Genomic DNA, 26,218 nt, shown 5'->3' on the forward strand with positions numbered 1-26,218 from the left:
AAAGGAAATTATTCTTCTAATTAAATATTCATACTAAATGGAAAAAAATAAACATATGCTAGCATCTTTTGGTATATATTTTTATCCATGTATAAAACATATGTACAAATATAACATTATATAGTACAGTACTGTATTTATTAACTATTCAAGATAAATAACATATATTACTGTTGACTGTATTACAACTGTGAGAGAACATTCTACACTCATCCCTAGACCAAAACATACTGATCATGCACATCTCAAAACAGAACATATGTACTGTATATCAAAATTTATTTTCTTACATTTATATAACTGAAGTAAAACTCCAATCAGGTTATAAATATTTCTATGTTGTGGTCAATTCAGCATTGCCACAAATAAAATTTGAACAATTCAGTAGAACATATAAATGACTACAATGTTACATATAAAATGGAATCACATTATAGTGTAAAGATTTGTGTATTGTAACACAAACAGAATTAATAAACTACAGTAATTGTAAATTGATTTAAACTTTTCTTTCCAGAATATCATTTTGATATACAGTACTGTAGATGTTTAGTGTTTTTTCTCTATTACTGTACTGTATTTATTTAAATTATTAATTTATGTGAATACAAAACTGTATTCTTAATAGTTTGAATTATATTGTTGTGAATTTAAACACATTAAAGACATTATACAGTATTTCAAAGTTTACATAAAGCTCTTATAATCTGCTGTATTAAGATATTTTAATGTTCTGAAATATATTACCTGAAAGATTATTATTGTACTTAAAGGGTCAACAAAGCCTTTTGCTGTGTCATACCACTATTTATATTTCTTTCAATCTGAGTATATGAGGTTAATATTGACCAACAATAAGTACCTAAATAGGATACAATATACAGTGGCACCTCGATTAACGAGCGGCTCTATCTACGAGCATTTCGAGTAACGAGCGAGCCACTCACAGAACATTTGTTTCTACTAACGAGCTTTTCCTCGATTAACGAGCATTTCCGCTGGTTCTCAGACACCTTTTACAACAGTTTTGTTGTTGTTTTGTAAGACGAGTTTTCCATATGATGAGCTCGGTGCCGGAACGGATTAAACTCATTAATCGAGGTGCCACTGTATATGAAACAAGAATTCTGAGATACACTTGTTTCACGAGAAAAAATAATTCAGAGAATGTAAACGTAAGTTGATCATTAAACAGACACATAAATTGCACGATTTAGTGATTATAGTGATGAATGCGTTACATCCTATATATTTGTCATGCACCTGTAACTTGGGTGCTTCACATCTAAAGTTTATATCACGCACCTGTAACTTAAGTACTTCATTCCATTAAGTGCTTCACATCCTAAGTTTATACTGCCTACCTCAAACTTGGGTACCTCGCATCCTAAACACATATCCCGCACCTATATTCTTACAATGTCAGATGTGTGACAAAAATGAGACTGGTTACTTGTGATAATTAGTTTTTGGTGTTTTCTTGAGGATACCTGGTGAGGGAGGGAATTATCAGGGAAAAGCGCCAAGCCATTGCGACTATATAGCACTTGGAAGGGATCAGGATAAGCATTTGAGATGGGAGGATGGGTAGGAATAGTGCCCAACCACTTGGACGGTCGGGGATTGAACGCCGGCCTGCATGAAGCGAGACCGTCGCTCTACCGTCCAGCCCAAGTGGTTGGACATAGGATACCTGGTGAGTGTGCACTTAAATTGAAGTCACTGAGGAAGTACACAAAGAAATAACAAGAAAGCCAATAGGCAATATAACAACAACAAAATAACAATAAGATCTAAAATACGTAAGCATTATCGTGTTGAAAATATAACAACAAAGAATAAAGCAAGAGTGCCTTAAACAATATACTACAGCATTACCTGTAGTAAACACTGTTGACTATAGTCAACAGTGACTATAGTCAACAGTGACTATACTATAACAGTAGTATAGCCTGGATATTGCCACTGGAAAAGGGTACGTCTATCACAAGCATGTAGTTATCACCCTATACAACCTCACATCAATAAAATTTGTTAAAAAAAATTAATTATGATGGGTTTCTTACAGCTTTTTGTTCCAATATATCAAATACATAATGGGGAATTGTTTTTTAAATTCAATATTTTTCATAGCTGTAACTAGAAGCTACAGCACTGTCCAGTATAAACATGAAATAATAGATATGCTCGCATTATGACCAAAATACATACAATTGAAGACTTGTGATGACTTATATTGAATTTATATTGAAAAACTAGCTCATTAAGATTGTAACTTGCTTTGCTAAATGAATTGGGGGGTTCAGTCCCTGAGCCCATTATATGCCTTTGTAACCCTTTCCGCTACTGTCCACAAGATGGGTATGGGGTGCATAATAAATGAGCTAAACTAGCTAACTGAAGACATCTCACTGAAGGTCAAATGGATGTGTTTTGATAACAGTTGATCAAGCGATGTTACTGTAATTCAACACTCATTTATAACAATATGTAAGGAAATAAAAATAAGCATTACAAAACTATAAAGTATCCCTATTGTGGCAGCCTGTCCTCTCAAATAGTACACTGCAATTTTGATGCATAAATCCCCAACGGACAAAATACGATGTACAGTACTATAAATCATAGCGGCTTGTTAAATTGACAGGCTGTTCTGTATTCTATTCATTGGTCCTCGGTTCAGTTAGGTTCAAGCAATTTAATATATCATTTTTGTGAGAGGGAAAACTTGGGAGGACGGGCTGACTGTGGATACCTAACAGTAAAGACGATGTCCTGGGAGAACAGTTACCAGAAATTTATATATTTGTATTTATTTATATACAAGGAACAGTACAATGTTATTACAAGGTTATGGTAATTAATTGGTACAGTCTCCCAAAGCCACTAACATGCAGTGTTGTGTACAGTACCTTTATAATCACCCTGAGGTTCACCATCACAGCAGATAAGAATTGTAACTACATATTCTTTGTAAATATACAATAATATTTCTAAAGTAAAATGACAGGGAGCACAACACCTTGGAATTATGGGGTTATATTTACTATTTCAGCGGTAAGATAAAATAGGGCAAATATATTTTATAGACTTTAATATCAATTTAGCCCTGATTTTAAAACCCGTTTATTTATATAAAGTAGAGCAAAGATAAAGAAGGCAAATTTATTTTAAAGTTGATTAAATTCATATGGCCATTAATTATTCAGTCAACATTATGGATCCTGGTTTAATGAAATGCTGGATAATTGGGATGAAATACAACAAATATTGGAGACAAATTCATTAATTCACTGATAATGTAAGATAGTTCCTCTGGTTATACCTAATAACTTCGTAAAAATTAAACAAATGAACAAAAGAAACAAGTACATTATTAAAATATTGAACAAATTACAAGATATTGATCCATGCCACTACTTTAAAAGGTTCAATATAACTCACAGAAGGAGCAACAGCACCAAGCTCCACAAGCCACAGTGTAGGACAGAGGGAGAGGGCTAGGGGAAAGGGGGGCAGGGAGAACAGAACAGAAGGTTGGCAGGGGGAATGAGCTAAGGTTCAACAGGTTAAAAATCTTAATGTGATCAGCCGTCGCGTGTGGTTCGTTATGTACATAGTCGAGAAGCCCCCAATGCGTCCTGGTTTGGGAGTTTGACTTAGTTCTGGGATAACAGTTTACTGCAACCTCTACTACACTCAACATTTTTCCTGCCAGATTCTTTTTCCTTTAGGACAACCCTTCACTCTCTTTGTTTTAACAACTGTTTTATCCATTCTGGTATTTTACCATTAATTTTATGAGCTTGTAGTTTCTAAGTTCAATTTTCCATGTGCTACATTATCAAAAGCTTCAGAGAAGCTCATGTACACTACATCAACTAAAAATCCTTTTTGAGGTACAGTGCTGTACACTGAACAGGCAATCCACTGCTTTAGTACAGTACTATATCTATATATATATTCCAATACCAATATATACACACATCCAAAAAATTCATAGATTCATAACGCAGCTATGATATTTCCTTACTGAGAGCCATTTTGTAACTAAGTGTAAAAACATTATTTTGTTCATGGGTACATATGAACAACAAATATTCAGTTCAAGATACAGACAAAATATTCATTTATTATTTAACTTGGTGTATTTATTGAGGCATAGTTCTAACAACTTCACATCACAATTTTGTTATTAAAAAGTTTAGGTACAAATGAGTGTATTGTTACCCTACTCTACATGAGGGATTACAGAGTGTAGGGCAAGAGATAGTAAGATCATAGAAATACTTCACATCCCAGTTTTGAACCCTGGCCCACAATTGAGTACAAATAACCTTCAAGTCATTTTAATTTCCAATCTGAAACCTATGATAGCTGCCATATTGGGTGACTGCTTGGGATCACACAAGTCCCCCATCTCTTTAAATCTTGACATTACACAGGATCTCATGTGAAGTTTTGGGATCATATAATCTCCCTCGAAGTCTTGGAATCACAAGTTATCCTTGAATTCTTGGAATCACAAGTTATCCTCAAAGTCTTGGAATCACAAGTTATCCTCGAATTCTTGGAATCACAAGTTATCCTCAAAGTCTTGGAATCACAAGTTATCCTCGAAGTTTTAGGGTCACACTCGACAGCTTTGCACTTAGTATCATGCAGCGTATAACTTTTATGTTAAATTTAGGTTGCAAATTCTTGAAAGGAGTGTGTATCTGTAAAGAAATTAGAGTGTGTATTTTTTATTCAAATGATAACAATAAAGACATGTGAACCAAAAACTGCACATAAAAACAAACTTTTTTTACATTCACTTTATGATGAAAAAGCAACTTGTGTGCCTCTTACTCAGTTTGTCTGATAATAATTAACTTTACTATCACTACAACAGTTCATCACTCTTCTCAGTGATGACATTGTAGTAGGTGTGGTCTGGGAAGCGGTCCAATTCAATATATTCCACCTCGGACATGAGAAGTCCCTCTAGAGTGTGTACGAGCTCAGTAAATGAGGGCCTCTCCTTGGGGTCCTTGTCCCAGCAGTAATACATAATGTTGTAGACCTATGGAGAATGAATAATTAGTATGGAAGATAGTAATGAGAATGCTGTAGAGTATAATCCCTCCATATGAAGTGTGAGACATCAGGTGTGTGTGTGTGTGTGCCGGCAAAGAAAGCTGTCCTTAAACACTTGAGAATTATGAGGTTCACAGTCTTTGAAATTTCTTTCCCCCAAAAAATTAATAGCATTTAAGCAGGCGATGAGTCACAATAACGTGGCTAAAGTAAGTTGACCAGACCACACACTAGAAGGTGAAGGGACGACGACGTTTCGATCTGTCCTGGACCATTCTCAAGTCGATTGTAGATTGTTGTCGATTGTCGACCACAATCGACTCGAGAATGGTCCAGGACGGACCGAAACGTCGTCGTCCCTTCACCTTCTAGTGTGTGGTCTGGTCAACTCAATAGCATTTAATATTAGTAAGTTTAAAATCTGAGCATATTAATATATTATATTATATATTGTACAATTATTCTAAATTTTGTGCATTATGCATGGTAAATAATTATTACTAATGTAAATATTTATAATGTTTTTCGTTCGTGTCCTTGCCTATTACTAAAAAAATAATTAACAAATTCAGTAATATAATAATACTATATAAATTGTTAGTGTTATACAAATCATTACTATAAATTACTTACACCAAATATTAACATAAAAAATCATAATGCATACCAGCTAGAATAATTTAACATGTTATAATGAAACTTACATATGTGTACCTTTGAAATATATACTGTATGAGAAAAAATGATATCTAATTATATATTGCAAGTTATTTCTCATATCTGAAACAGGTTAAATGTGGTGGAATTTTTTGCAAATGTTAAATTTTTTTAATATACTGCAGTAGTATTTAAAAAGTCTATATAAATGGATTCCACAACTTGTAAATGTCTTTAGAATACTGACCTCCCTGCGACAATGGTCAGGTTTCTCTAGACGATAACCATCTTTCACCTTCCTCATCACTTCTACTGCCCCGAGCCCTGGGTATGGTGTTGAACCTGCCAGCAGAAGAACATGTTAATTACTTTCTAATAAAACAAGTCATTTGGATTCTGACTGTCTTGAGTAACTATAAGAAAACTTTAAAGGCTTTGCATCTGTTTCAAAAATAAGCTTAGTTTGACGTTCATGCACATAAACACCAACAAATTTTCTTGAAAAGCTACAAATTGTAAAGACTGATAATAAAATAAAACCAATAAAGTTAAAAGCAGCCATAATGCATGCATTTGTATCACAATATTCTTGTGAGCGACTTAGGAGTACAGTACTGTACTTGTACGCACCCAGAGTAACAATCTCCCACAGCAGAACACCAAAGCTCCAAACATCTGACTTGGTGGTGAAGATATTATCGAAAAGGGACTCTGGGGCCATCCATCTGTTAAAACAAAATACAAAAGAAACATTGAACACATGATGGAAGTAGCAAACTTTGCCATTCATCTTTAAAATAAATATATAGACACTAAATGAGTGAAGAGACAAGTAAAACTTTTCCTCGTAGACTAACAGTTGGCACCTTGGTATACAGTCGTTTGAGGGTTTGAAGCCTACAGTATATAGGTTACTGAAATCCCCCATTGCTAATACCCAGACTGGTCATATGGTCACCCATTCAATGCTGGCCTTAGTGTGACTGACTGGATGAAGCGCACATCATTCACTGTACCACACCCTTCTGATTACCTTGTGAAAATTCCTTGGATCAACACCACAGTGGTGGTGGTTGTGATTATGGTTTTATTTGCGATTGTGGTTGTAATGGTGGCAGTTGTTGTAGTAGTTACAGAAGTGTTGTTACAAAATTAGAGCTATGTTTGTGGTATCCTATCTTCATCTATAAACTTTGGCCTGTGATATTTTGATGGTTTTGGCATACATGACCCTCTCATTTACATTGTTTCATTCCTCAATTACTGTCTGAAAAAACAGTAGTACAGGCGGGGTTTATTTTTGACTCACAATTGAGAATTCCAGGTTCGAATCCTGGGTGCAGTATTTAAAATGTTGATTTTCAATATATTTAAACCCTGATATTTTCCTTTAAAAAATATATACTTTCTGTTTAACACTTGAAGAAAATTATTAATTTAATTCTCCTCCTATGGCAAGTAATATCTCTCCCATTTCTTGATCCTGTGGAGACTATATCTCTCTAATTCCCTTCTTTTGGTTTTAAATATATTCTCACCTAATAGGTAGTCTACCATCACTCTTTCTTTCATAGACACGGTTGTTGGCTACATCCCTGGCAAAGCCAAAGTCAGCCACCTTACAGATTTTCTCCTCACCGACGAGAATGTTCCTCGCTGCCAAGTCCCGGTGAATGATCTGAAGTGAGCCATAATAAAATTATTTACCCATATTATAATACTGTGCGGTACTGAACGTCATGTTTTTTTAATTTACACATAATATCAGTATTTATTCAACAATTCAGTATTGTATATACTGTACACAAAGATGGAAATTTGCTTACTCCTCTTATGATCTGACAAAGATTAATCATTGGTGACTGCTAGTTGGTTTAGATATAGTAATGCATGTGTATATATATATATACTGTAGTAGACTATACATAATGTCTTTGACCTTGCATTTTAATCAACACAATGAGTTTGTGAATAATAATAATAACAATAATGTATTTATAACTGGAGAAGGGACCAGGGTATTCCATATAAAGCAAGAATGTTATTACAGTATATTTTAATATAAAAAACATCAGAAAAAATGGGGACGCCTTCACAAGCCAAGGGTGTTTTGTCACCAGCAGTGCCTCTAGAAGCAGTGGTTATCAGGTAAATATATAACTAATGGACATACCCCATTGCGAACAAGGAACTCCATGCCACGGGCAATCTGGTAAGTGAAGAGTGTGAGATCCTTTGGCGTGAGGGAGGAGGACGAGCCATGCAAGTTATTGTAGGCTGTGTCTGCCCGTGATGCCCGCAGGTAACTCTGCAGTTTCCCACCAACCATGTATTCCAGGATCACAAAAATTGGGTCTGGAGGGAAATTAAAATATAGTGTAATCATACCTGAATTTACCTGAAGGCCACTATGACTCTAGTGGCCTCTATGAAGACAGGAAGCTGGTCGCTTGTCTAAGATCCACCCTCCCCCCTCCCCATTTCAGATAAATTCAGATATGATTACACTACAGTATCTCATTTATATTTTGTATTATTTCATATTTCTATTTTTAACTGTTATTAAGTGTGGCTATATATCTATTTGTGTTTCCTTACTTAATATCTCACCTTTTTCTGTACAGCACCCTAGAAGAGAGACAACATTAGGATGCCGTCCAAGATTCATGAGGACCTTAAGCTCTTGTATTAGGTCTCGTCTTTCTCTCTCTCCTGCAGACTCCTTCAGTGTTTTCACTGCCACCAACTTGGATCCTTCACCCTTCAGCCCTAGTGCTTCACACTTCCACACCTGCACCACAAATAAATTAATTACAAGATAAATTAGATGACAGAAGGAACTATGAAGGATAAGCAACTGTACAGAAATTAGAGGCTAACATTTAATATATAATGGCAATCATGGAAACCAAGACCAAGCTATTCAAAAAAGCCTACAGCTAGAAAAACTCATCAAAAACACATCAGGGAGAAAGGGGGAACAGTTTACAAGCCATCAGAATTCTGCCCAAGCCAGATAAATCATTTAAATGCCTGAACGTTGTGCGTATTAGTGGCTTTAGGCATAATATATACTAGCTCTATCTAGAAATTCAACATTCTGTTTGTAATTCATTTTGTTTGTACTTTTACCTAAATACACTATTATTTTTATTATTATTATTATTAATACAGTATTGTTCTTTTGAGCATATGATGTGTGTGTAATAAAATTATTATACTGCATCTCATTATTATTATAATAAGGAATAACCCATCATAACTATAATAATCATAATAATCCATATTTTTAAACCATGTTACTGTCAGTGTTAATTTACCTGACCAAAGCATCCTTCTCCTAGGATACCCATTATCTTAAGGCGGTGACGTGGGAACTCCCACACATCTGTTGTGGATGATGACAGTTCACTCACTTTTCTTTTCTGTTAAGTAAAATAATTTCTGTAAGTACTAACAGTACATTTACTAATGAGTATATTTCTAAGGTACATAACTGAAGATTATTCCACATAAAAAAAATCAAACAAAGTCATTTATCAAGAAATTTTATAGTAGTTCTGTTCATTAATAGAAATGTATAATTACATTTCTATTAATGAACAGAACTACTATAAAATTTCTTTTATAGTAGTTAGTATAAAGTAGTTAGTAGAAGTATAAAGACTGACCCCTGATCCTCCCCTGATGCTATCCTCGTACGTGTTGCTTTGTGCTCGTATCCTCCACAGTGCTGATAGCCCTAGTATGCTGCTTCCCCTTCGTCTACCCCTGTCAGGCTGCTCTCCAGGCTCCACAGGCGTGATCTCTGTAGCAGCTGCTTCCTCACCCTTATCACTGTACACAACGGCACTTTCCTGAGGGTCGGGTCATTTGGCAAGTAAGGTGAACATCTCAAAAAATTGATTTAATATTTCATGCATTATAACATTTTCTCGATAATTAAAAAGTAAATAACAAATCTACTAGGTAGATTTTTAAATTATGAATGAATCATGAGTAAGACTTACCTTAGCCTGTGCTTTAACTTTTTTGCGATGTCTGCGCCAGCAGCAGTACAATGCCATAAGGAGTGGCAACACACTAACCACAACCACAATAGGTATCACAGTCAGGCTCACATCAGGTGTAGGAATCTCAATGGGTAGTTCTGTGGACGGCTTTGCAGAAGTTGACCCGGTGCTGCCTGCCACATTACCACTGCCTCCAACCACCCTCAGATCTTGTTGGTTGTATATTCCTGCTCTAGGGCTCTCAGAGGTTGGCAGAGATACTGTTGATGTTTGAGGTGGCAACACTCTTAAAACTACTGGTTCTGAGACCTTGCCATGGGGATATGATGCTGTTACATTCAGATGGTGAACTCCAACCTACAGATGAAGACATGCAGTTTATGAACTTAGATGTAAAACTCAGTAGAGGCACAAAATAAAAATTTACATACTGTACTGAATTTTCAAAAGAATCACACATGTTAGAGAATCGGCCTCTTGTTAGAATCTATGGCCTCTGACCAGAGCCCGAAACGCTTTGTATAATAGTGGCTTCATTAGTATGTGTAACTCCTGTCCCCACAATTGTACACTACTCTCATGTGCTTTGTACACACATTCTTTAAAAAAAAAAAAAAAGAATTTTAATTTTAATTTTGAATTTGTTCTTCAAGTTGCAGGTTTCAAAAATTCCTCCTTGTTTGACCCTGGGAGACCTTGAAATGAACCAAATGTGTATGTGTGTACACATTAGCTGTGTGTATGTACACTTTCCCCAGACACACTTGTCTGGGGAAAGACAAGAAATATGAGAGACATAGAAGCAAAAATAGATATGACAGAGTCTGATAGTCCAATAGTTTGATAGTTCTATAAAGTTAAATACTAGTCAATTAAAGGTTAAAAGGCGAAACCGAAGAGCTGTGGACTGACCCTCCCCCTCAAGGTCAAATATGCAAGTACAGTATCAGCAACCTATTTACTCTTTGGAGTCAAAGGGAAAAAATAGCATTCACATCTACCAGTATAGCACTGTACCATTTACATTATTCACAGTCAAGTTATATTAAAAACAAAATATTAAATCAGTAAAAACATTAATACAGTACTGATATTCTGTAAATTTTAAGAAAACATTGCGAGCTTACACCCTACCAACATACCTGTTTATGAAGAGGGGTAGCAACTTTAATAACATGACCTAAGTGGGAGTCAACCATGACCAGACTTTGCTCTTGCTCAATGACAATACTGTAGCCCTCACCAGTAAAGTCCTGAACCGACACCTTATCTATCTCTGTTCCAACAGCAGCATCACCATTAACTTCCCATGTTTGGTTCACCTTCAAGAAAGGAGCAGCTGGAGGAGAAGAAAATTGTTTCGACTGAAAACTTTGTACCATAGGTTATTGTACAGTACATGGAATATTTAGTACAATAATAAAAATATAATAATAATAATTTGCATGTTAGTAACACATTAGTATGTGTTACACATACTAATGAAGCCATTAGTATGTGTAACCCTGTGGATTTGTTCTTTGATATAATTCATTCATTCTTTTGATATACAGTACTGTAATTGATATAATATATCACATTAATGGGATTTCTCTGTGTATTACGCAAAGCGTTTCGGGCAAAGTTTAACAGCCTAAATAAATGACAAATGTTTATGTAATATGATATGAGAGATTATACTGTTGACACTATCATTAATTTTCTTACAATTATTAATGAAATTTTACAAATCTGACTTTGAAGAAAAAACATGTCACAATTTTCAAACTTTTACATTTGTATCAGAAGCGTACATTTCAGTAACCTTTATTTATCTATATACAGTACTAGGTGGGATATACACATTCTCTCTCTCTCCCTCTTCCCACCTCTCTGTAATTACCCATGAGTATAGCTAGTTCATGATTTATAATAGACTCATAATGACAAAATCAGCCTCATACTAATGTTAGGAACTCAATAAAGGTTGGATTCAGGAACTTATGGTCTCAACTCAAAAATTTTTTCCTGTTTTTCCTAGATTTAGAATTAGCTGGTATCACCCACAGTACAATGGATCTTTTACTGTCTTTGGTGGACAGCAAACCAGCAGTTTTAATGAGGTTCTCTTATGACTGTTTTCTGACATCCCTTTATCCCCCCTTTAATAATGTACTCCCCCCCCAACACATACACATAGTCACATTTTTATAACTGACTCACTTGAGCACAAAAAACTCTTTCCATTGTTATTAGTTTTTCCTTTCAAAGTTAAACACAACTGTAGCTTGCTAAGCTAGGACACGAGGTCAATCTCTTAGCCCAGTTACTTGGCTCTAACCCTTCCATGAGTATATGGTACATAATAATTAAAACTAACCACCACTACTTACGTCCAGACTCTACATCAGGACTAGGAATTGGACCAATTGGTGGTCTGAAGCCTCCAAATATACCAAAGTTGCTAGGACTTCCATAGTTTCCAGGGACTCCAAAATCTCTGGAGCCTTGCTGGTGTCTTGCACCTCCCTGGCCAGACTTGGAGACTTCCAGTCTGACTTCAGTGACAGCTTCCCTGAATCCATCATCAAGCCGCACCCTTAAGATGTAAGAGGCTTCTCCCGATCCGGCCTGCAACAGGCAAACATAGCTTGAACATCATGAACATGATTATTTGGAAGGAACAATTAAAGGAGGAATGTTATTATTTGTACTAAACATCAATCTTAACATACTAAATATAAAAGCACTGGTCTTATTCTCATTTGCACTTTACATCTTTGAAACTAAACGAAAATATAAATCTTACAGAGAGCTGCAACAGAACTGTATCCAGACACACTACATAACACAAGTACAGAACATGTTCAAACATGTTCATAGTACTTTTATAGTTAACATGCTCAAGGATTTATATACAGGTTGGACACTTGCAGTTCATTATTATAATTGTTAATTTGTGTTGAGTAATTATGTATGAGGTGGTTTTGGGTCGTAGACTCCCAGATACCGTAGGCGAGACATGGATAGTTGAATGATATAATGTTATATGATACTTAACAAAAGCTTTTCCATATGGTATTATGTATTTGTTGTAAATTAATTCAAAAACATTATCAACTAAATAGCTAATGCTACTAAACATTCAAAACTCAGTATATAGCCCCGTACTCCCTTCGTCAGCTTGTACAGTATGTAAATTTCTAATTATGATGAACAGTGCTAGGCCATTATTAAAACAAAATCATTCAATTTATTCATTACAAATGAATCCATTTATAAATACAAATGTTGAATTTCAATTGAAATCGAGACACTATTCTGCCGCTCGGGTTGACTTACCAGTCCCGTCAGTGGCTTGGCAACCTTGACGCGGTTCCCGTCGTCGATCTCCAGGCGGGTGTGGACGACCTGGCCGGGGAGCTGAGGCTCCAGCGTGAAGACCACGTGGTCGTTCTCCTGGTCGTAGGCCTGCAGGCGAGTGACCACCGAACCCACCTCCTCGTCCTCCGTCACGTACCAGGTCTTCTCCGAGCGCAGCACCGGCGGGGAGTTGATCCCCAGCACGCCTGAACAACCAACCATCTTTATCAGTAAGGTTTTAACCTTTAATCAGTAAGGTTAGGCTACATAGTCTTCGCGGCTTGGCGCCTTCTCTTTGATAACTACATTTAAGGTTAAAATTGGGCATATATGTTTAAGAGCCACAGATTTTCAGGGATTAAAGAGCTATAGGCCATTTCACTCACTTAATTGGGCCACTGGAGCCTTGAACCACAGTCCACAAAAGCAGAAGACTGTAGTTCTACCAACCAGGATACCCAACACCCACACTAAAGGAGGATATCAACTGGTATTCTCAGATATCCTCCTTTATTGTGGGTGTTCTTCGAGGTTCCGATGGCCCAAGTGAATGTAGCGTTATCATCCAGTTTTATTGTGGGTTAGCAATACTTTTGGCCATTGTTTATGAGGCGGGCTTTAAGGTCCCATGGTGAGTCTCTTCCTTCCTTTCGTGTTAACCTAACTTGGAGTATCCATTTCCAGCCGAGTTTTAAGTCTGATATCAGAGGCGATCGAGTCCTCAGTGACGACTAACTTGATGACTTGTGTCTGTTTTTAAGTTTGATGTCACAGGTTAGTTACCGAGTTCGTTTTAGTGCGCAGGTACCAAGTTTAACTCGATTATAGAATCAGAATTTTCAAAAAGCAAAAGGGTCTTTCACCAAAGGGTTTTCCGTCAAAATTTCAAATGGGGAAGTAGTGAGTGAAACTGTTAACCGCAATCAAAATGTTAATTTATGTGAAAAATTTGTGATCGTCTTCAGCAGCAGTTCGCTAATCATGAGAATACTTGTAATTTGTCAATATATTAACTATTACTGCAAAGTTCGGTAGCCATTCCATCAAGCTCTTCGGAAGGCTGCCCAGAAGGTTGCAACCCGTTCTCGCACTTTCTTACAGTCAATATTGACTTATAAAATACGTGCATATGTGACATACTAAACATACTAGTTTACCTTGAAAAGCGTTATAGAAAACACCGACCTTCCCTAACCTTCTTAGTATGTTATGTTAAGATAAGCATCTTATTGCTTCGTAATTACAATTATTACTTAACCTATACCTATAATAGGTATAAAACCTTAATAAAACCTATACCTATAATAGGTTAAGTAATAATTGTAATTACGAAGGAATAAGATGTTTATCTTAACATACTAAGAAGGTTAGGTAAGGTCGGTGTTTTCTATGAAGCTTTTCAAGGTAAACTAGTATGTTTAGTATGTCACATATGCACGTATTTAATAAGTCATTATTGACTATACGAAAGTGCGAGAACGGGTTGAAAGTTGCATGGTAGGCTGCCCGTCAACCCAAAATGCAGGGAAATAAAGGGTTAGTCATTCACTATTATCATCATATTATCCGGAACACTAAATAATTAAGAAATGCAATGTATGACTTTGAACGGGATGTATACAAGGAAACAAGAGGAAGATAGAAAGTGTTGCACGGTCTATTAATCCTCTTGGATATGTTAATGAGGCTATTCTCAGCTTTCTGGGTCATGGAGAATAACATAATTGGTTAGGCCTAATTAAAATGTGCGATGCATTGCGCCACGTCAAAAGTGAGGGCTGGAATGAGAGAAGATGGAAAATAGATAAATGGTTGTTTTGGAAACAGGATGGTACATCTATGTCTGGTAAGTCCACTACTGGCTCACCATAGCCCGGGCTGCTTGGAACTTTGCTGTTCCGAGTAGCTGAATCTAAAACAACAACAACAGGAGCAGCAGGATGGATAGAAGATTAACAGAAGGATAGACGAGAGGGAGAGGGAGGGGGGTTGTTTTGGGAGCAGGAAGGGGGGATGGGATGGGAAGTGTCATCATGTACGCAGGGCGTTGCTCTTCTGTAGTTGGCAGGGACCGTTAACTTGCAACTGTTGTGTGTGTGTTTCATGTCAGCAGGCTTTTTTATGACAAGATGGAAGAAAATAATTAAAGCGCTAAATACTTGTTATTTTATCTATGTTAAAAAAGAAGTTATACTATTGCCGAGGACATAAGCAAGAAGATTAAGGTAAAGGTCTTGAACTGCCAAGAAAACATTCTTTTATCTGACCCAATTACAGCTGCTCCAGGTCCTGTTACTCACCGCAGATAATATATGTAGAAACGTTATAAAGTATTGCAATTACTTTTAGCTCCTTTTCTTCCGGTAATTGAAGTTTGTTTACGGTGTCAAAATTATTATTATTTGTCCGTTTACCTGTGTCAAATTCTATATTATTATTATTATTATTATTATTATTATTATTATTATTATTATTAAAAGTTGGAAATTTTCATACTACATATATAAGGGTTTTGCGGCATATTTAACCCGGACTTCAGCCTTATATAAAAATATGCTGAAATATAGATTAGCTCTTTCATATTTCTTTTCATTTCTCTTGTACTTATCTGTAACGCCGGGGAGCGAGATTTAAACAATAATAGGACGCCTGGACTGTTGTAGCGGGTGCCTGTATTGCTTCCGACATTATAGTGCTGTTATATTTGTTTTGAAATGAATTATGTATCGATGTGACTACCACGAGCGCTCTCCAGTAGCCTAGTACCCGCACTAAATGCATTTCCTTACGTTTTCCTATTTATTTGTGTTTCAAGTTTCCACCTGCGTCCCCCAAAGTTTTTTCTCGTCTACAAAAGACAATCTCTATCCATAATTTCCATCAGTTTCTAATAAATTTAATTCATATCTCTGGTTCTCTCCTATACTGTGGTCAGGTTCTCTTAACCTGTTCTCACCGCTTTACTAGGCTTTCTCAAGAAAAATTTCTAGCGTTTCACAGTGTAAGAATTCTCGGACTGGCTGTATTGTAACTATGCTATTCGTCGTTTGCACCGAATGACCTTCGTAGGATTTGTCTATATTGTTAACTTCGTGTCTGAGCACTCTACTCGTGTCTGAGCACTCTACTCGTGTCTGAGCACTCTACTCGTGTCTGAGCACTCTACTCGTGTCTGAGCACTCTACTCGTGTCTGAGCACTCTACTCGTGTCTGAGCACTCTACTCGTGTCTGAGCACTCTACTCGTGTCTGAGCACTCTACTCGTGTCTGAGCACTCTACTCGTGTCTGAGCACTCTACTCGTGTCTGAGCACTCTACTCCACCTGCCTGGCATGTAAGTCGATTACAATGTTATCTTTCTAGCACGAACCGTGGTTGATTTTAGTCCCCTTGTTTTGTTCGTTTTCTTTATACATTTTGTAAATGTTTTAGTTGGCTTCTTAAAGGTCATTGTTGTTGTTGTTGTTAAAGATTTAGCTAGTCAGGACGGAGTGTCTATGTAGCACGGGCTATGGTGAGCCCGTAATAAAGGTCATTGTCTCGCTTCTCTTCTAAGCACTCCTACAGCAAATACTAATGGTGACACTGTCAATGCTAATGAAGAAGTCAGGTGTTGAGCTTGACACTGTCAATGTCAGTGTTGAAACTATCGGTGCTAGTGCTGAAACTGGCTGTATCAGTGTTGTAACTGGCTGTATCAGTGTTGTAATGGGCTGTATCAGTGTTGTAACTGGCTGTATCAATGTTGTAACTGGCTGTATCAGTGTTGTAATGGGCTGTATCAGTGTTGTAACTGGCTGTATCAATGTTGTAACTGGCTGTATCAGTGTTGTAATGGGCTGTATCAGTGTTGTAACTGGCTGTATCAATGTTGTAACTGGCTGTATCAGTGTTGTAATGGGCTGTATCAGTGTTGTAACTGGCTGTATCAATGTTGTAACTGGCTGTATCAGTGTTGTAATGGGCTGTATCAGTGTTGTAACTGGCTGTATCAGTGTTGTAACGGGTTGTATCAGTGTTGTAATGGGCTGTATCAGTGTTGTAACTGGCTGTATCAGTGTTGTAACGGGTTGTATCAGTGTTGAAACTGGCTGTATCAATGTTGTAACTGGCTGTATCAGTGTTGTAACTGGCTGTATCAGTGTTGTAACTGGCTGTATCAGTGTTGTAACTGGCTGTATCAGTGTTGTAACTGGCTGTATCAGTGTTGTAACTGGCTGTATCAGTGTTGTAACTGGCTGTATCAGTGTTGTAACTGGCTGTATCAGTGTTGTAACTGGGTATATCAGTGTTGTAACTGGCTGTATCAGTGTTGTAACTGGCTGTATCAGTGCTGTAACTGGCTGTATCAGTGTTGTAACTGGCTGTATCAGTGTTGTAACTGGCTGTATCAGTGTTGTAACTGGCTGTATCAATTTTGTAACTGGCTGTATCAGTGTTGTAACTGGCTGTATCAATTTTGTAACTGGCTGTATCAGTGTTGTAACTGGCTGTATCAGTGTTGTAACTGGCTGTATCAGTGTTGTAACTGGCCGTATCAGTGTTGTAACTGGCTGTATCAGTGTTGAAACTGGCCGTATCAGTGTTGTAACTGGCCGTATCAGTGTTGTAACTGGCCGTATCAGTGTTGTAACTGGCTGTGTCAGTGTTGTAACTGGCTGTATTAGTGTTGTAACTGGCTGTATCAGTGTTGTAACTGGCTGTATCAGTGTTGTAACTGGCTGTATCAGTGTTGTAACTGGCTGTATCAGTGTTGTAACTGGCTGTATCAGTGTTGTAACTGGCTGTATCAGTGTTGTAACTGGCTGTATCAGTGTTGAAACTGTTAGTGTCAAAGCTGAAAATCAGAATACTGAAGCTGTCAGTGTCGAAGCTTTGTTCCTGACATGATTCAAATCGACATGAATCCAAGCAACATGTGTAGACGAACATGCTGCGACCATAAGACAAGACTGACAGCACTAGAACACCTGTGAAGACAGGTGTGTGTTGTGGAGTGACCCAGCAGACTAGGTCACCCCAGTCTGAGTGACCCAGCAGACTAGGTCACCCCAGTCTGAGTGACCCAGCAGACTAGGTCACCCCAGTCTGAGTGACCCAGCAGACTGGGTCATGGCGGACCGGTGCCAGGTGGCGGGGCTCATCGCCCGGTACCGGTGGCAACAGGAAATAACTTTACCTGTTAAGTCATTCAGCAGGTTGAGTGGCCTCATTAGTGTCTAATTTAAATGCTTATCGACGAGGAGAGGGAGAGAGAGAGAGAGCATGGAAATTATTGATGAGGAGATATATAAGAGAGAGAGAGAGAGGGAGAGGGAGAGGTGGAGGGGATGTAAGGAAGGGGTGGAGGAGGGAAGGATCACAGTCACCTGAACGATCTTTTAAATCTGTTAACCATTTGTTTGCACAACAGGTAAATTAGGCGTACATTTTGCATGACCAGTTAGGTATCTTACATCAAATCTTACCCTATCCTGTACTACACAATTGGTCTCCTATTGTCAATGACAGGAAGCCTGTTAGTATTATCGAGGTCCCTTTAGGGGTACCCAACGACTGACCCTTCCCAGATGCAACCCACAACAGTCCTCTGACTCCCGGGTACATATTTACTGCCAGGGGAATAAGGGTGTTATGTGTGAGGAAATGAGCCTTAGCGTGTCGCCCTTCCCGGGACTCGAACAAGAGTCCAATTAGTTGCGAGCAGACTGCGCTACGGGTGATGACCGAGCACGTGATGCAGGTAACGGTCTGGACCACTGAGGTGAAAGTTCCTCGGTCGACACGTGACATTGGGGAGGTGAGGTGCCCGCTACTCCAGGTGCTCGCTACGCCAGCACCTCAACTAGGCCACTTCAGTTGGTACGCATACCCTGTCTTCCTGCGCTTGTAGTAATAATACTAATATAATCATTTTCTTTACAAGAAGGTACAATTGATTGGTGAGACTACATAATTTAGGAAGAGGATAAGCCCCAGTACCGACCCTTGTGGTATTTCACTCCTTGCCTCTCTCAATGTAGCTCTTTGTCTCCTTCCTGGCAGGTACTCCTTCGCCGAATTTAACACACTTCCACATACACAAACCTGTTTCTCTAGCTCAAGAATTTATTAATATGTATGTGTGAGAGAGAGAGAATGAGAGGTGTGTGTGTGTGAGAGAGAGAGAGAAATGTGTGTGTGTGTGTGAGAGAGAGAGAGAATGAGAGAGAAGGAGGACGACTTCCAAGGACACCTGGTCCACCTGTCTACCCCGAGGGGCCGTGCTTGAAAGGGAAAACACCTGTAATTATTGCTGTTCTGACCTGTTCCTCTGCTAAGGAGTGCCAGTCGCCCGCCAATGTTTAGGGCAGGCCCTTCGCCTGGCGAACGACTGCCACCTCCTGAGTACTGTCCTCAACCTCCCTTTAAGGGTCGTAGTATCCAGCATTGTCGTAATGTAAACATCACTGCTGTTTACCTTAATAATGCTACAATAAAGGTGTTATTTAGGATAGCTTGTAATAATGTACTGGTGTTATTTGGCCTTGTAATAACAGACCTCTACAGTCCTAAATGTATTTTAATTCGTACAATTGTAGATATGACTCTAAGATGCTGCTATGTATTTTCTGAGATGCTGCCATGTATTGTCTGTTATTGTCTATAGCCACATGTAAAACACTAGATATTTTGGTTATATAGAAGAGAGAATTGACACAAGTCGGTGGGTTTACGGAACTTGGCGGGAGCGTGTTTTGTGGTCCATTGTGTAACATGCTGCGTCCATAAATGGTACAAAAAATGGACATTGTCTGCATATATCTGGTGGGAATTTCCGAAGCCGGATGCGCTGGCAAGCGGCCAGTGTCCATAAAGACGGATAGTCAAGTGTCCGTGTTCTGAATGGTGGCCACGGCCCTGGTTTTGTCCAGCGGGTCCTCGCCGCCAGCCCCCTCACACGAGCGCCATCACCCCCCTACTGCTACCATGACCCGCCATTACCACCATAATCCTCCCACTACTACCATTATTATCATAATAACTGTTGTAACTAATAATTATTACTCTTCCTTCTGCTGGGTCAAGAAGGAAGTCATGAAGGAAGCGTCACAGCCCGGGTGACCTCGGGTGAAAGAGGGCTGTGACGATCTCTGACAGGAACCCGTAGGTGCGGGACCGGGACGTCCACCTCCTGGGGCTCGTGCGGCCCCCCAGGCTCTGCTTCAGGAGGCTGGGGTCGTTCTTGCCCTTGCTGGGGTGGTTCTTTTCCGGCCCCGACCACGGCGGTCTCCGGGTTTGGGGTCCCTGTGCCTTCTTTCACCAACTTCGAGGTCAACTTCGGAGCTGGAACCCCCCGGGGCAGTTCGTTGTTGCCTTCAACCTCGTTCTGACAGTTCCTGCGACGGCGCTGAAACCAATCGTATTGGCGTTTGCCTTTCCATTGGCGACTTTCGGCTGTAACACAGGTTTAGGGTTTCTCTATCTTTACTTCCTTCTTTCTACTCCCTCTACCCGTATTCTTACTTTTATTTCTAAACCAAGGGACTCCAAAACTTTTACCAAAGCCAACTCCACGCCACGTGGTCCTAAGACGATTGACCGACTTAGGATTCTACACCCAGTATGACGTGACCTAAGCTCTGAACAAAACCCTAGAGTCACCTCTGCTGCCACCACCAGACCAGTAATACAAGAGCAATGATCGAGGTCTGGATCGATCACGCTAATTAATCAACCTAGGGGCTTGATCCCCACTATAAACGATGACCTTGAGTGTGGAATAAATTACACGGTAATGATAATTCCGATTCGATGTTAGAATCGGCGCCCAATGCAACTCTGCCTCGTGTGGACCACGTGACCAGGACAAGTATACACACAAAACACATGGAAACAATAAAATGCAAATTAATAACAAATTTAATTTATTAAACGAAAACTAAAACAAAATCTAAATATGTTCACTCCCTATCAATTTAACACTCCCTACTTGACCTGAGTGGCAAATGAGACTATTTCTATACTTAACAATAGCAACTATACCTTGGGCGACCACAGTTCTAGGTGTTGGGCCTGTTCTTGGGGAGAGGTAAGATGTTTGACCTCTCCTAGCTGCTTCCGTGACCACACTGATTTGTCCTCGTCTGGCCTAGCCCAGACTAGAACCTTGTATCCTTCCGCCTAGTCAAAGTTTTACCAAGTTACTAGCCAGGTTTAAGTTATAACAATTAAACTCTGTTGTACTTAATTGATCCAGACTGGTTGAATTATTTTACTTTAATTAGATTACACAAACATCTAACGGCAAAGCTGTTCCCGATCACAAAAATGGTTATTAAAACTTTGAGAAATATTAGACATGTCAACCCTGCTGACCTATGACCGCCGGTCACTCCGCCTTAAAAGTTAGATCCGATTCGTGACGTCACTGATGGTGACTTAAACTCAATAATTAGAATACTCTTGATATTGTATCCAGTACTATTATACAATACAATTTTAATGCAAAATGAATAAAGGCTAATTTTCTCTAAATTACTGAATACTATAGGATGATTCATTTACGCAGATATGAACAAAGCGTCGGTTATTTCCACCGCGAATTCCCCTGGGGGTCAGGTCACCATGCGGCTCAGCTTCCCATTCTCTTTTGTCGATAAACTACTCTGGATAATTCTTACAACAGCCTAGTTTGTTACAACCCCCCCGCACAAGCACTTAGTAAACCTTGTTAATTTGTTAAAATTCACGAGGTTTAGTATCCAAACCCACAATTCAACTCATGCCACAACAAAAGCTAACCTAACTAATAAAATTCGACAAATAATAGTCCAACATCATAATAAACATGTTCATATTTCATAAATTTCTCAGCTGTCAACTGACAGCAATCCTCCAATATCAGGAAACATACATCCTATCCTTACTGACATAGCTAAATAACATGTCCCTACTCTACCATCACGATTATTTCAACTCCTCAGCCACAAAACTAATCTGTAGGATGATTAGAGTCCGTAACAAGACAGAAGAGCACCGTGACCACTACCATGACCACTGCCAAGACCCCAATACCACTACCATGACCCCTCCACCACTACCATGACCCCTCCACCACCACCATGACCTCTCCACCACTACCATGACCCCTACACCACCACCACAGTCACGAGTCCTCCATTACGTTGTGAGAGAGGGAGAGGTGTGAGTAATCTGCTGAGGAGATGGAGGGAGGTTGGTAGGCACAGTAGGTGTGAGTAGGCGGCTATGAGGGGGAAGGAAAGAGAGATGTGCTAGTGATCACGTATCGCTGACTATGAAGGTTGGGAATGAAATCTAAGGGAGGGTGCTATTAGTAGGCTGAGAGAAGAGAGAGAGAGAGAGAGACAGACAGACAGACAGACAGAGAGAGAGAAACAGACAGACAGAGAGAGAGAAACAGACAGACAGACAGAGACAGAGAGGGCTGTAGGGGAAGGAGTAAGCTTGTGGCTGGCAGGGTTGGATAAGAAGGATCATTACTACCCAGCCTGTTGAAATCTCCACAACAAAATTGGCACCAATTGATAAATAATAATAATAATATAACAGTAATAATAATTGACAAGTAAATGTCAAGGCAAAGCGCTAAGCCATTAATTACTATTACATCAACAATAACATAATTAAACAAATTTTAGAGATATTCTAAAATTTCTTTTGAAATAAGATATATTAAGGGGGTACTCATATCTAGCAATGTGTCTTAGCTTTATTAACGATCAAAGTAAAATTTGGCTTTGTATTATCACAATAGTTACTCAGTTGACCAGACCACACACTAGAAGTTGAAGGGGCGACGACGTTTCGACTTGAGAATGGTCCAGGACGGACCGAAACGTCGTCATCCCTTCAACTTCTAGTGTGTGGTCTGGTCAACATACTTCAGCCACGTTATTGTGACTCATCGCCTGCAGTTACTTTGTCACGAGGTAACACGTCACAGGTGACCGGAATTTCTGTCAACAATGTTGTTATAGATTCAGCTACTCGGAACAAGTTCCAAGTAGCACGGGCTATGGTGAGCCCGTAACTTACCTGGCACAGGAGCGGGGCAAGTAGCACGGGCTATGGTGAGCCCGTACGTGTCAACAATGGGCTGTAGCCTTATCTCCTTCTATCGTATGATACACACAATTTCGCTTTCATTTGAGATAGTTAATTGGGTAAGATAACAACTTATAGCTCAGTTTAATGGGTAATATAACTGTAGCTCAGATAGTGTAATGGGTAAGATAACTACTTATAGCTCACTTTAATTGGTAAGATAACTATTATAGCTCACTTAAATGGGTAAGACTGTCCAAACCCAGACCGTCCAACGCAGACCGTCCAAAAGGTTGGGCGCCATTCCTTTTTTTAGGGGAGGGGCGTCCTCTCCGGCCTCTCAGTCCACAGGTCTAGCCCATTTTTTCTTTTATTTTTTTGCCCTGGGCACATCCGATCCCTCGATTGTGGCCCCCTCGGCCAGCACTGGTCCAGATTGTGGCCCCCTCGGCCAGCACTGGTCCAGATTGTGGCCCCCTCGGCCAGCACTGGTCCAGATTGTGGCCCCCTCGTCCAGCACTGGTCCAGATTGTGGCCCCCTCGGCCAGCACTGGTCCAGATTGTGGCCCCCTCGGCCAGCACTGGTCCAGATTGTGGCCCCCTCGGCCAGCACTGGTCCAGATTGTGGCCCCCTCGGCCAGCACTGGTCCAGATTGTGGCCCCCTCGGCCAGCACTGGTCCAGATTGTGGCCCCCTCGGCCAGCACTGGTCCAGATTGTGGCCCCCTCGGCCAGCACTGGTCCAGATTGTGGCCCCCTCGGCCAGCACTGGTCCAGATTGTGGCCCCCTCGGCCAGCACTGGTCCAGATTGTGGCCCCCTCGGCCAGCACTGGTCCAGATTGTGGCCCCCTCGGCCAGCACTGGTCCAGATTGTGGCCCCCTCGGCCAGCACTGGTCCAGATTGTGGCCCCCTCGGCCAGCACTGGTCCAGATTGTGGCCCCCTCGGCCAGCACTGGTCCAGATTGTGGCCCCCTCGGCCAGCACTGGTCCAGATTGTGGCCCCCTCGGCCAGCACTGGTCCAGATTGTGGCCCCCTCGGCCAGCACTGGTCCAGATTGTGGCCCCCTCGGCCAGCACTGGTCCATCCTGTGGGGCCATTTTGGCGGCCCACCGTGTTCTTTAGATGTAATCTGACAGAAACTGACATGGATGACCTTCTCCTCGACCATGGGCTTTGGAATGTCATTACTTTTCTCAGCTGTGAAGAATCATGTCATGCTTTATTTCTCAAAAAGAATGTACAAAGGGTTCCATTTGACTGAAAACAGTGTCAAGAGAGGGTCTCGTCTATGTGTAAGGGAGGGAAGGGATGGTATGTGTGTAGGGGAAGGGGAAGGAGACTGGTAGGGAAGGGAGGGAAGGGAGGGAGGGGTTGGTGTGTGGGGGGAATGGAAAAGATCTTAGTCGAAGGTTGAGCATTACTCAAAACATTGTATTAAATTCCTGTTAAGGTTTAAAAATCTGTCCTTTTTAATATACATTCGGCCAGTTTTGTGATATTATTTTAGGGTAGTTGGCCCCACATTTAGCGGAGCTAGATGGTGAAGTAGGAAGGTTTAAGGCGTGAATAACAAAGAAGACTCACCACGGGCGACAAGAAGCAGGTGTACAGTAATCCGGAAGACGTGAGATAGCAGCATGGTGGCTGGGTCGGAGTCACCTCAAGAACCAGAAACCTATCATAGCTCAGCCTCCAGCACTCACGTCATTATATTCATTTATCACAATTCACAAATGGAAGGTTTGTTTGTGGGAGAGTTTGGTGGAGGCGACCAGCTGGGTTAATCCAGGAGGCAGTACGCCACCACCTCCACCAATACACTTCCGCGATCCTTCACTATACAAGCAGTGTCACTGGCCCACATTTCCCTCACCACCATTTTATCCACATTATTTCTGGCTCTGCTGGCCGGGGTCATTTATCGTCACTAGACACCACTATTCCTTCATCTGGTTATTGAGGAAGATGGTAGCCTACCACTAGAGAGGAGCCTGGTAGTGTGTGTGTGGGTGGTAGAGACACTCTACCAGCGACTCCGTCTCAAGGTTCTTCGTAGTCCAGATCCGCCTACTTTTGCCACCCACTGAGCATCTATATCTCTTATGTAAACACGGCCACAGAGAGCACTCCTGCCTGGGAACTTCTTGTCTGCTGTCTTCCGTAAATTTTGAACCAATATTTCAAAGTGAGATCATAATAACAATGAACAAGTTCTTATCTGCACTCCCAAGAAATAGATAAGTAGAGATAATCTCGATGGAGGTTTCTGCCAACGTCTTTGAGTCTCCACGTACCGAGCGTCCAATCAAAATGCAACTTACAGTCACAAGAGCCAATGAGAACATCTTACACACAGCGTCTGGGAAGAAGAGAAACGTCCCCCTCAGGCGATCACACCAGACGAAACATTTTAAGACGCGACCCCCAAGCGCAGTGTATTCAAAAATATTTTTGTTTTCACTTTCTTTAGCATTGCTAAACCTATGCGAGTATTACACTTCGACTGTACATAAAAACACCTGTTTTGGATACATATTGGTTTACTATATAGTCTATGCGAGGCTGCGGCGTTGGGATTCTGGGCCACGCGAGGCGGCTCTCTGTATGGTACCTTCTGTAAGGCTTATCATGACTCCATAAAGGGTCATGGTTGACGGTATGAGTGGTCCTCGGTGATGTCACAAAGGTTCCTGCTTGACATCACAAGAGGGGTCATAGGTGACGTCAACAGGGATCCTACTTGATATCACGAGAGGTCCTGGATGACGTCCCGAGGGGTCCTAGTTGATGTCACGAGGGATCCTGATTGATGCAACGAAGGGGGAACTTGTTGACGTCACGAGATCCTGAGCAACGTCACCAGGAGGTTCGGGTGACGTCACGGCATTCTTACGCGGGCGGCAACCAGTGGGGTATTCCCAAAGGCCATTGATATTCCGGATGTTCTGTCCTGAAAACACAATTGAGAATCTAGGTGAAAACATTGATTAACACCGCCTCCCACCTCCTCCACACATTGTGTAAGAGCAGTAAGAAAGTGGAAGAAACTGTACAGAG

At 40.2% G+C, this 26,218-nt stretch overlaps 2 protein-coding genes across 3 annotated transcripts in view; one reads left to right on the forward strand and one right to left on the reverse strand.

Moving 5' to 3' along the window:
• Positions 1-58: 58 nt before the first annotated feature.
• On the reverse strand, positions 59-25,334 carry LOC123769196 (tyrosine kinase receptor Cad96Ca). Of its 2 annotated transcripts, XM_045760216.2 has the most exons (14): positions 24,746-25,334; positions 13,071-13,297; positions 12,122-12,359; positions 10,892-11,088; positions 9,747-10,106; positions 9,408-9,593; positions 9,057-9,161; positions 8,347-8,527; positions 7,910-8,091; positions 7,275-7,414; positions 6,367-6,461; positions 5,984-6,078; positions 4,852-5,065; positions 59-4,718 (listed from the first exon to the last, which is right to left on the reverse strand). In XM_045760216.2, the coding sequence occupies exons 1-13, from the start codon at positions 24,798-24,800 to the stop codon at positions 4,886-4,888; spliced, it is 2,241 nt and encodes a 746-aa protein (XP_045616172.1). In that variant the 5' UTR covers positions 24,801-25,334; the 3' UTR covers positions 59-4,718; positions 4,852-4,885. The 2 variants fall into 2 exon arrangements, with proteins under 2 accessions (XP_045616172.1, XP_045616171.1); XM_045760215.2 differs by having other exon boundaries at positions 59-5,065.
• The window catches only part of Fs (Follistatin), a 147,272-nt gene continuing 134,237 nt past the window's right edge, over positions 13,184-26,218 (forward strand). The window contains exon 1 of the mRNA XM_069309996.1: positions 13,184-13,321. The gene's annotated coding sequence lies outside the window, so the exon portion shown is untranslated. The remainder of the gene's footprint in view (positions 13,322-26,218) is intronic.

This window comes from Procambarus clarkii, chromosome 66, assembly GCF_040958095.1.
Source record: "Procambarus clarkii isolate CNS0578487 chromosome 66, FALCON_Pclarkii_2.0, whole genome shotgun sequence".
In the NCBI taxonomy this organism is placed as follows: Eukaryota; Metazoa; Arthropoda; class Malacostraca; order Decapoda; family Cambaridae; genus Procambarus; species Procambarus clarkii.

Coding starts and splice junctions, on each gene's coding strand:
- LOC123769196 (XM_045760216.2), bottom strand. CDS start 24,800: ATGCTGCTATCTCACGTCTTCCGGATTACTGTACACCTGCTTCTTGTC. Junction 12,360..13,070: donor CCAAGCCACTGACGGGACTG/GTAAGTCAACCC, acceptor TGCCTGTTGCAG/GCCGGATCGGGAGAAGCCTC. Junction 6,462..7,274: donor GATGGTAGACTACCTATTAG/GTGAGAATATAT, acceptor TTGTTTTAACAG/ATGGATGGCCCCAGAGTCCC.